At 44.1% G+C, this 10,780-nt stretch overlaps 1 protein-coding gene across 30 annotated transcripts in view; it reads left to right on the forward strand.

Annotated features, from left to right (window-relative positions):
* The window catches only part of DLG2 (discs large MAGUK scaffold protein 2), a 2,233,668-nt gene extending 2,227,139 nt beyond the window's left edge, over positions 1-6,529 (forward strand). For all 30 annotated transcript variants that reach the window (XM_070457186.1, XM_070457179.1, XM_070457180.1 and 27 more), the window contains one exon: positions 1,791-6,529. In XM_070457186.1, coding sequence (XP_070313287.1) covers positions 1,791-1,897 — 107 coding nt within the window. In that variant the 3' untranslated portion in view covers positions 1,898-6,529. The remainder of the gene's footprint in view (positions 1-1,790) is intronic.
* The last annotated feature ends 4,251 nt before the right edge of the window (positions 6,530-10,780 follow it).

Here is a 10,780-nt window from a genome sequence, read left to right on the forward strand (position 1 = left end):
GAAGCCTGGTGTGCTGCAGTCCGTGGGGTCACAAAGAGTCGGACACGACTGGGCAGGTGAGCAACAACAAAATCTCATTCAACTTCTCTCCCTGAGATGATCAGAAATTTGAAAACGAAACTTTTACGGCTCCGGATGTGCACTGTCCAAGCAGTTACTCTTGAAAAGTAGTCCCAGGGTCTCTATTCTCTGCTTCATGGACCTCTGGGTCTGTCTCCCCATTAGGCACCAGGAGAAGATGCTTGAAACACTTCCTGTGTTTCAGTTGATTCCATGTCATATCTTACTGCAAAAAAAATTTTTTTTCTTTTTAAATTTTTCCTTGGAAACATAAATTAGGGGGGATATTTTGTCCTGGTTATCATAGGTTCTCTATTCTTATATGCTTTCATGAAACACTGATCAGATCCAAAAAGTGATCAAACTTTGGAATTTGCCTTACAACTGATAGGTCTTCCCTGTAGCTCAAATGGTAAAGAATCTTCCTGCAGTGCAGGAGACCCAGGTTTGATCCCTGGGTTGGGAAGATCCTCTGAAGAAGGGAATGGCAATCCACTCCAGTATTCTTGCCAAGAGAATCCCATGGACAGAGGAGCCTGGTTGACTACTTAGCAATTGAACTAAGTTCAGTTCAGAACTGAGTCCCTGGGATCACAAAGAGTTGGACACGACTCAGCGACTAATGCTACATACAGTTACAACTAATGGTTTAAAACAAGAACTTTCCTCCTGAGTTACCTTACATGAAGTTAGGTGTTTTCTTTTTTATCTCAATCAAAATATGAGAAAGCTGGTGGCTTAGCAGTTTGCAAATATGTTGAATCAGGTAAATCTTAAGTAAAATTTCCATCAGTAACAAAGATATGAGTTATGTTTCCCCCTAAAAGAACATCTAGTATGTTCAAAACAATATACATGTTGAACAGTGCTTTATACTCAGGAATAAAATACAATAATCAGCACATTCCAAGGATTGTTTTTGAAAATCTAAACCATGTTTCACTAACAACTTCTTTTTAAGCCCCAGTGTCATATGGATAGTACTGATTTGTTAGGGATATCTATCTACAAGATAGTTTTTGTCCAAAGGAGATAATAAAATGTATTTAAATCTACTGTAAGTGGATTGGTGTTTGGGGTAATACACTGTTTGTTTCCTTCTATTTTATATATTTTTTGCAAGTAATTGCCATAAGATATCCTCACTATGAAGAGCCCTGAATGGTAAAATCTCAATTTATTAGATTAGTTGGAGAATGAATAAAGTTTCTTATTAAAGGTTTTGGGGATTGAGGAGATTAAAGTTTTTTCTAAAATCCTTATTATTTCCTCTGTGTCTAGAATATTCTAATTTCTGCCCATTATAAAATAAGTAATATAAAACCAGCTTATAAGAGAATATAAGCTGGAGAATATAAGTCCAGCTTTCTTTGGTAACAGGGAGCTCTCAGTCTGAAAATTGACCAATGCCTAGCTCAGTGCCTGGCCCAGAGTCAACACCCATAAAATTTAAATAAATGAGTGAGTCATCATGCAGAACTACAGACAGACATGTAGAAAGAAGGAAGACTGATACATTTATTACTAATCTAGGACATGCCTTAAAAGCATTTTTTAAATCATTGATGTGACCTTTCTTAAGTGAATCTCTGCTTTTTCTTATTATTGAGAAGTAATACGAAGCCTCCTGATGAGTTTGTCACTGTTTGAGCTTCTTCTACATGACTGATGGTCATTCTTCACCAGCCAGGAAATGCTTCCTGATTCCCGTGTGTTTGCTTTTGTTCCAGCTATTGTCCAAGGCGACACCCTAGAAGATATCTATAACCAATGCAAGCTTGTTATTGAAGAGCAGTCTGGGCCTTTCATCTGGATCCCCTCAAAGGAGAAGTTATAAATTAGCTACTGCACCTCCAACAATGACAGAAGAGCATTTAGAAGAACAAATATATATAATATACTACTTGGAGGCTTTTATGTTTTTGTTGCATTTATGTTTTTGCAGTCAATGTGAATTCTTATGAATGTACAACACAAACTGTGTGAAGCCATGAAGGAAAAGGAGGGGCCGAAGTGTGGGACAGAAAAGACACTGCAGTATGCGGGGAAGGCTTTGGTTTGCTCAGAGTGCCAGGTGTAGGGACGAACCTCTGACGGGCTTCGTGCCCAAGAGATGGGCAGCCTCCTCACCCAGCAGATGTCCAGAGCTGACTTAGCTGCCGAGCTCCCTGTGTTTTTCGCTTTAAAGAAAAGTTGCCAGCACTTTAACTTCACCAACCTTCCCGTTACCCACATCTATAATTGGTACAGTTCAAATTTTAGAACTATGCACATCCTTTGATTTCTTTACAAGCAAAAGAAAGAATGGGGGAGGGGAAGGAAAGGAGTCCCTTTGAAGACGGCATAACATTACTATCAGGGAAGGATGAGTGTGTAGTTTCTTTGCCTGGCATCTACAAAGATGAGCATTTCATAAAGTTCACACGTGTGTGGAGGACTGACCTCACTGGGAGGAGGGGATTCCACCTGGGATTAGCTTTATGATTGTTTATTGTCTATTTTGCCATTTATAAACTGAAAGAAGGCACTAAAGATGAGAATAATTTATACAATAAAAATATATTAAATGTATAGAAGCGAATTTCTATAGGTTAAAAAAAGTTTTGTGAAATATTTTGTAAAGATTAATTGAAAGACTAAATGTATGCACTATCTGCAGATGATCCAACTCAAGAACAGAAAGTTGCACTCTCCCTTTCGTTGCCAATGATCCACTAAGAGCATCTGAGTTCCTTCTGAAGCCTGACAAAGACTTCTCCCTCATTACCTCCCGCGATCCCCCTCCCACCTCAGAGATACACTCTCATGGAGCACATCCCTTAATGAGTTGCCCTCGTGGATATTTTTGGAGGACATTTGCTTAATGCAATTTTTTCAAGCTGATGGCTTTCAGAGACAAATTCATACAAATGATGTAAAGGAAAGTTTTTGCTTTTTTTCTTGTTAAATACCCTGGGCCTGCCATGCAAATAGCTGAACAATGTTGTTCCTAGTAACTTACATACAACTCTTAAAGGATCATTTAGTATTTTGGCTGTCATGAATAATTAGGACTCTTTTGTCTGTTTTATAAGTAAACTGAGGGTTTTTGTAAGAGCCGGAGAAGGTGCAGAGCCATGGAGAGATCTGTCCTAAGATGCAATATTTCTTTGAGGAGGAGAGAGAGAAGGGGAGGATCTGACAGGAGCGGGTGAGGGGTGCAGACTTCTGTTTCTGTGTACAGGACAAAGAGATAGAACCACCAGGAAAGACCATTAATGACTTCGAGCTCAACCAATTGAACTGCCTTTCTTGGGGGCTGCACCTGGACCAAGTTTATTTTTTAGCAATTATAACTATGATGATTTAAAAAAAAAAAGAAAGAAACTTCCCGAAGCCTATCTCCCACTTTATAGCTGATGCTGACATCAGCATTGCTTGCACCCCAGGTGTTTAGAGAGAGAGACTTTTCAGTGATCTCTATAACTACTCAACTCTGGGTCGTATGCGTGCCCAGCCTAAGCCCCGTCGCCTTATTTCTGGGGTACATCCAGACCTGGCAGGAAACTGCCACACTGTGCAGTGAACCAGCACGCCGGCTGGGATGGGAGAGTGAGGCAGAGCCATCAGCAGTGATGGGGCTTCTTCACAGGAAGCGCATCAGAGCTCAGAATGAGGGTCTCTTTCCAAAAACAAGCATTTTTCATCTGACACTAAAACACCACAGTCTGCCTGGCTGCAGTCACCAAAACAGACACAAGAGATGCAAAATCATGCACCTACCTATAGTCTTGAGGCTGCCTTTACCAATGGAAGGGCTAGCAATCCATTTTCCCTCTGATGAAAGTTAAATTTCCCAAGACTTCCTTAGGGTGTTCAAAATGTCAAAAATGTAGCCATGTCTGCAATTCGCCAGTTTCAGGTCAAGGCCTACTTTCATCCATCTTTGCTCCCAGAAGTGTCCGCCACCAGAATGCCATTCCTGATCCCAGCTCTACTTTTAGGCCACCATGATAACTTCTTTGGTTTCTCAACTAAGCATGCAACCATTTATTTAAAGGACTGTCATTAATGAATAGATGTTTCCGCGGGTCGTGTGACGTGCTTTTCCATTTAATATTAAGTATTGCTGTGGCTGAGTACAATCAAATTGAACCACCAACCCTTGGTTTTGTAGTAATACAATTATTTTCCTAGTGTAGATGCTTCCAGATAAGAATTGGCATTTGCACTGATTTTTTTATGTAGATTTATATAAATATATATAGACATATATATTTGCTTGAAGAATCACCAAGCCAATTGGTGAGAGGGTCTTTTCCTGTAGAATTTACACCTCCATTTGTTGTGTTGTCTTGCGCTTCCCAATGTTGAGGTCTCCACGGCTCCAACACACGGGTGTATTTTGCCGCAGACCCGATGACTTAAGATGGAAATGGCGCGAAAGCTACCCAGATTACAACTGGTGCAAATGCACGTGGAGCCTGGGGCCAGACTGGTGCTAACACCGCAAACTTTGTCGAGAGCTCTCTCCAATCTGAAAGCTTGCTGGGGGCGCAATGTCACCTTCACACGCTGGGCCCTTTCGGAAAAGTGCCAGATCGTGTCACTGGTGCTATTTTTCATGCTCTGGTACAATGTGTAGCACCACGGGGGTCTCAGCTTTACCAAAATTGAAAATCCCACTCGTCAGCTAATCGCAGGGGCATTTGTTTCCGGCTCTCCTCGCGCGGGATCTGTGGGCCATTTCTTTGCAGGCCTTTCCTCCCAGCCCTCCGCTCTTGGGTTGGCTCTGTTGGGTGCGCCCATCTTTACGGAGCTGCACTCAGGTGCCTGTGAGCTGTCTTGGATCCCACTGCCAGCCCTTCAGGACTCCGAGCCAGGGGGGAAGCTCCCCACTCCTATGGCTCTGGCCTCTGTTCTTTTCCTCTCATTCTTCCCCTCCTGGTTCTAGCGCGTTCCATGTCTTGTATGTACCTCTCCCTTCAGCCTTCCTTCCTGTCTCCTCCGAGTCGTTGGCTGTCCCCCGCATCCCTTCCTTACTCCCTACCCGCTGTTGCCTCATCTCTTTGTCCGTCTCTCCCACCGTCTCAGACACTCCCCTGCCTCTTCCTCTGTCTCCACCGTTTCTGTGCTTTCTCTTCTCACGTCTCTGACCGTCTCCTCTCCCATAACCCGCTCCTTAATTTTTCTGTCCTTTAAGGGCTCCTGGCTGATTCAGACAGCAAGTCCACACGCTGGACTCATGACACAGATTCTTTGGGTCACCATTTTCACCCAGGCAGCCCAGAAAGCAAAGCTGAGCGTGAATGAGGTCCCGGCTGGAGCCAGCTCCAGCAGGCCTCCCCGAGCCAGCCTGCACCGCTGCCCCGGCAGTGACGATGCACGCGCCCTGGGCCCTGCCAGCACCTGGGTCCCTTTCTGCCTGAAGCCTGGTCCACAGGGAGCCCACTCCCAGCACCATCCCATGGTTCCAAGGACACTTCCTTTCGCTAAAGGCAGACTCCAGCCCCAACAGTTGTTCTGACAGCAAACCTCTTTCTTCTCATGGAAGCCATGCCATCACCTTGGTTTGGAGAGAGATATTTTTTTCTCCATTCATAAGCTTTCTTTTTCCTCTTTTCATCTGAAGCTCCCTCTGCTTTTCAGCTGGTGATTGCTCTGGTGAGATTGAATGGACTTGCTGGTGAAATTACATCTCTTTTTTCTTTTCCTGTCTTGGTCCTGCCTAAATTCCTACAAAAATATTTAAGTCAGAGACTCAGGCTAGTTCCTAAGTTCATCATAGTAATTTGTCACTCCTACAGGAACAAAAGGGGGACATTTCCCTTAAGCATGTGGAGTCCCTCCTGTGACAATTGATTTGAAAGAGGACTCCCTCCAGAATTCTGTGGATATACATTTTATTTCTGTGTATGTATGGTATATGTGGTTTGTATATCATGTATACACATACCACATTGGGTACACATGAATGTGGATGGAAACCTACCCACACACTTTAGTCTGTAAATATCCTTCCTCACTGAGAACTGTGTTTGGAAATCATTTTCTGTACAGCTGTGCAGTTTCTTGTAGCAGCTGAGGACAAGCTTAAGACAGGTTGAATGGTTTAGACAAAGATCATCTAAAAGACAGAAGACAGAATCTCCCTAGCAACTCATGAGGACAGACAACCAAACAGCAAGCTTGGCTCCCAATGAGAGGGCGAACTTTTCTCCTTTTTGAATCTGTGTTTACTAAACGCGTCTTAACTTCCGAGTGCACCAGGCTGTATGCGTGAGATCCTTTCAATATGCCAAGTTTTGTAACAGTTTTCTCTCTGACTGGATGCTTCTCCATTGTGCAGGATGGGAGGGAGGGGGAACACTCCTTGCCTGGGCTGGAGTTTACAGAGACACTGCACAGCTTACACTCCTGTTAAGTGTAAATATTCGACACTTCCATTCCATTTGTGTAAAAAATAAAGCACACACGATTATAAAATCAAGATGTATATTTCATACTCACTGCGTCTTTGCATATTTATTGCGTTGCCAGTTGCCAGCGGTGGCCCCGTTGTAAAAAAATCCTTGATAGAGTGTTTATAAACATGTCATGGTTTTATTATAAGATATAAATATTAAAACATTTTATACTTTATAGCAAATTATTTTCTCTCAAAGCATAATTTGTCTTCTTTCACAAAGAATAGAATCATTGATTTCTATTTTTATCAGACTTGTCTGATTTTAGAGCTAAAGTGTAGTTAGACTAGATTTGCTCTGAAAAATACTGGCACTGCCAAGAGAAGCTGAAAGTGGTGCTCCAGAGTATTTTTGAATATTTGACTACCATCTTGCTTGCTTTTAATCAGGATTTTGCCAAGGGTGAACAATAGTATTAAATGATAGGGTTTTTTTTTAAGACCCTCACATCTGCATGAAAAAAACTTAATTCTACAGTTTCAAAATTGTGAGGTTCCAGAAGATACTAAGAATAGGGAAAAACAGTTTTTTCTTATCTGGTCCTAATGATGCAAAGAAAGGCATAAATTGGAAAGGAGGTGTCATGTTCCACTCATACTGAGGTCAAAACACATACCAGCTCCAAAGAGCTTAACACACCAAAAACGTCAGGTTTGAAAACCTGAATCTGCTGGGTAATTCTTCCCTCCAGGCTAAATATATCCCTTTACATAAAGGCATTTGGACAGTGCAGGTCTCTTAGTTGGGGGAAGCAAAACAAATTTCTCCCATGAAAGGGGTGAGATTTCACCATCCAAGTGATCCCTCTGAGTACATTTTGCTTCATGATAAACTATCATGTAGTTGGATCAGCCACTGGGGGAAGCCAGACCTGGTCTGGCCACACTGTGAACCCACAGGAGTCTCCACCGGCTGCCCTGTCTCTGTCCATGGTGCTCGGGGGCGGTGAGCCCAGCCCATACGAGGCTGCAAGCCCAGTGCAGACCTCACACTCCAACAGTTATTCCATTTTTTTTTCTTTTTTTTTTTTCCATTTATTTTTATTAGTTGGAGGCTAATTACTTTACATCATTGCAGTGGTTTTTGTCAGTTATTCCATTTTTAACATTTGGACTCTCATCAGATTTAATAATGTTAACACTAGACAAAAGCCAGATTCACTCAATAATGGGTGTCTTTATTGGGGAGGGTGGCGAGGGAAGCTTGAAGAGCTTTTGACTTTTGGGGTCCTGTTTAAGTTCTTGGTAAATATTTTTAAGACATGATCATTCTGGAAGTCTCTAAAGTTAGACGTGGACTGCATATCTTTGCACCTAAGATGACCTAGCTCTGCATCCATGGACTTTGTAGATACTCTGAGACTAAACACTCTTGACAGAATGTAAAAGCCTCGGTGGGGCACAAAGGTAAGGAACATTTGCAGAGGGGCCACCAGCTCTCTTGGCACAGACGATGTCGTCTATGGGCCGGGACTTCTGCGTCTCCTAACAGTGGGTGTCGTCCTCTGTGACTAACCTTTCCCTCGGGGACTCTTCAGAAGCCACAACTGCTCTCGTGAAGTTGATCCTCTTCCCCCTTCTAATGCTACAGCCATTGTCAAGTCCAGGACTTGTCCCTGATGCCCCTTAGCACAGCTGGGACAAAGCTGGAATACACGGGCAAACTTTGCTGAAGACTGCATATAACAAAAGGGAAACTACAGATGAGCTGATTTATGGGACAGGCTTAGTGCCCAGCACCTGGCCAGCTGCCACGTGACACAGGGCCATTTCCCCACCTCCCTGGGGGTCTTTTAGACACAGTTGGACCTGAGGCCAACACTTCCGCTCTGGTGCAGCAGACTTGAGAGACATGGAATCCATGCCTGAGCCTGACTCAGCACTGCGTTCCCCCAGCATCAGCTACAGTAAAGACTCCTGCTGCCTCATTCCCTTTTGCTCCCATGTGCTAGAATACAAATGGGACGGAGTCACAGTGGTTAACTTTGATTCCTCTTTCATTGTAAGATTGCCTTAGATACAGATTCTGATGCAGCAGGTATGGGGAGGAGCTGAGTGCCCACTTTTCTAATTGGTTTCCAAGGGATGCTGACACTGGAATCTGTGCATGCGTGCGCGCTAAGTCACTTCGGTCATGTCCAACTCTTTGTAACCCTAGAGACTGTAGCCCGCCAGGCGCCTCTGTCCCTGGTGTTTCCCAGGCAAGAATACCGGAATGGGTTGCCATGCCCTCCTTCAGGGGATCCTCCTGAACCAGGGATCCGAACCCACATCTCTTACATCTCCTGCTTTGGCAGACGGGTTCTTTACCACTAGCTCCACCTGGGAAGCCTGATGCTGGAATCACTAGGCTCTAATCCAGTCTGATTTTTCACACTGCTACTTACTGACCACCCACCAGTGGGTCATTATCCAGCATTTCTTTTTTATGAAATAGAAACTAGAGTGCCTCATGCATAGTGAGGATGAATATCATTTCATGTTGTATGAGGTATAAAAGCATTTCTTACTGTCTGTCATAGTCACAGCCTGAAAAACAGTGCCCTGACCTGCTCTCAGCCAGCTCCCAGAGACGCGTCTCCTCGTGAAGATGGGGGTTGGAGAACTGCAAACTATTGAGTCCTCGTGCCACCTCTCAGCTTCTACCCACTAGTTCTAGTTTCAGAGTCAACACAAACCAACGCATAGACCCCCTTCAACTGAGACAGCGCGTGAAATTAGAAGCATCCACCTAAACTTACTAAATAATGACCACTAAGGCCCTAAATCTGCCTGGCTCGGGGAGATCCCCTGGAGGAGGAAATGGCAACCTGCTCTGGTATACTTGCTTGGGAAATCCCACGGACAGAAGAGCCTGGTGGGCTACAGTCCATGAGGTCACAAAGAGTCAGACACAACTGAGTGAGCACACACACAGTAGTGGTGTGGTATTAGAGTTCCTTGAAAAGAAGAGTTGATTTCTATTCAACAAAAATATAAAGCTAACAAGCTGGGACTTACCTGGTGTTCCAGTGGCTAAAAATCTAACTGCCAATGCAGGGGACGTGGGTTTGATCCCACACAATCCTGGACGTGGGTCTGGGAAGATCCCACTTGCCTAGGGGCAACTAAGCCTGTGAGTCCCATCTACTGAGCCGGAGCTCCAGTCCTCAAGCTGCCACCAGTGAGCCCACGCACCACAGCTCCTGATACCCCGAGCGCTCTAGAGCCTCTGCACTGCAACAAGGATCCGGTGTGGCCAAAAATAAATAAATTCATTCATTTAAAAAAAACTAACAAGTTGAGAGGTTGAACCTGATGGGGTTCAGGCACACTGCCCCAAGATGCACCACTCTGCACACAGATTATTTCCAGCTGAAAATAAGCAAGGCCTAGAAGACGCAAGAAGAACCTTTCAACTTTCCCCTAACTGCCTGAAAGATATTTAAGTTAGATAATTTAAGAGAGGCCTGTTCCAGGAAGAAGCTATCATCATAAATAACTCATGAAGTAGGTGTGATAGAGAGGAACCCAGCAAGGGCTTTTGATCAAAGTCCTCTCTGTGGTCACTGTCTCTAGATGACCTAACAGACATGTATTTACCAAACACTAACTCTTCCCATCTTGCTGTGAATTACCTTACTCCCCTTCAAAGTCCCAGACCCCTACACCTTCCCCTTAGTCCAAAATGACATATATGCCTCAGCTTGCCTTACTTGCAGGATAAGGGCAGATTCAAGCAGCTACTAATCAGAGAAATAGGGAATGCAGAAACCAACCAATAAACCACAGCGCAGTAACTAAAGCAGTGATTAAAGATAGATAACAATATCTTTGAGCTTTTTACAAGAACAAAGACCCCCAACCAGGTGGAACATGGTAACTTCAGGCTGAACACAAGACTCCTAGACCCCCACCCTGTTACCTTACCACCAACCAATCAGAAGAAAGTCACTCACCCTGCAGCCCACACCCCAAATTTTGCCTATAAAAATTTCTCCGTGAAAACCTTTGGAGAGTTTGGCTCCTTCTTTGAGCAGGAACCACGCATTCTCCTGAAATCTTTCTCTGCTCCAGACACCAACATTTAGGTTTGTTTGGCCTCACTCTGCAGCGCTGAATCTCTCTTATGATGTTTCAGGAGGGGGCACCCCTTCCAGGGCTCAAAAGTGGGCTCCTGTCTAACACTCAGAAGTGAATTGTCCGAGGAGACACGTGTGCTGACAAGGCAACAGACTTTACTGGGAAGGGGCTCCCGGGTGGAGAGCAGGAGGGTCAGGGAACCTGGGAGGACTG

This window comes from Odocoileus virginianus, chromosome 28, assembly GCF_023699985.2.
Source record: "Odocoileus virginianus isolate 20LAN1187 ecotype Illinois chromosome 28, Ovbor_1.2, whole genome shotgun sequence".
Lineage (NCBI taxonomy): Eukaryota > Metazoa > Chordata > Mammalia > Artiodactyla > Cervidae > Odocoileus > Odocoileus virginianus.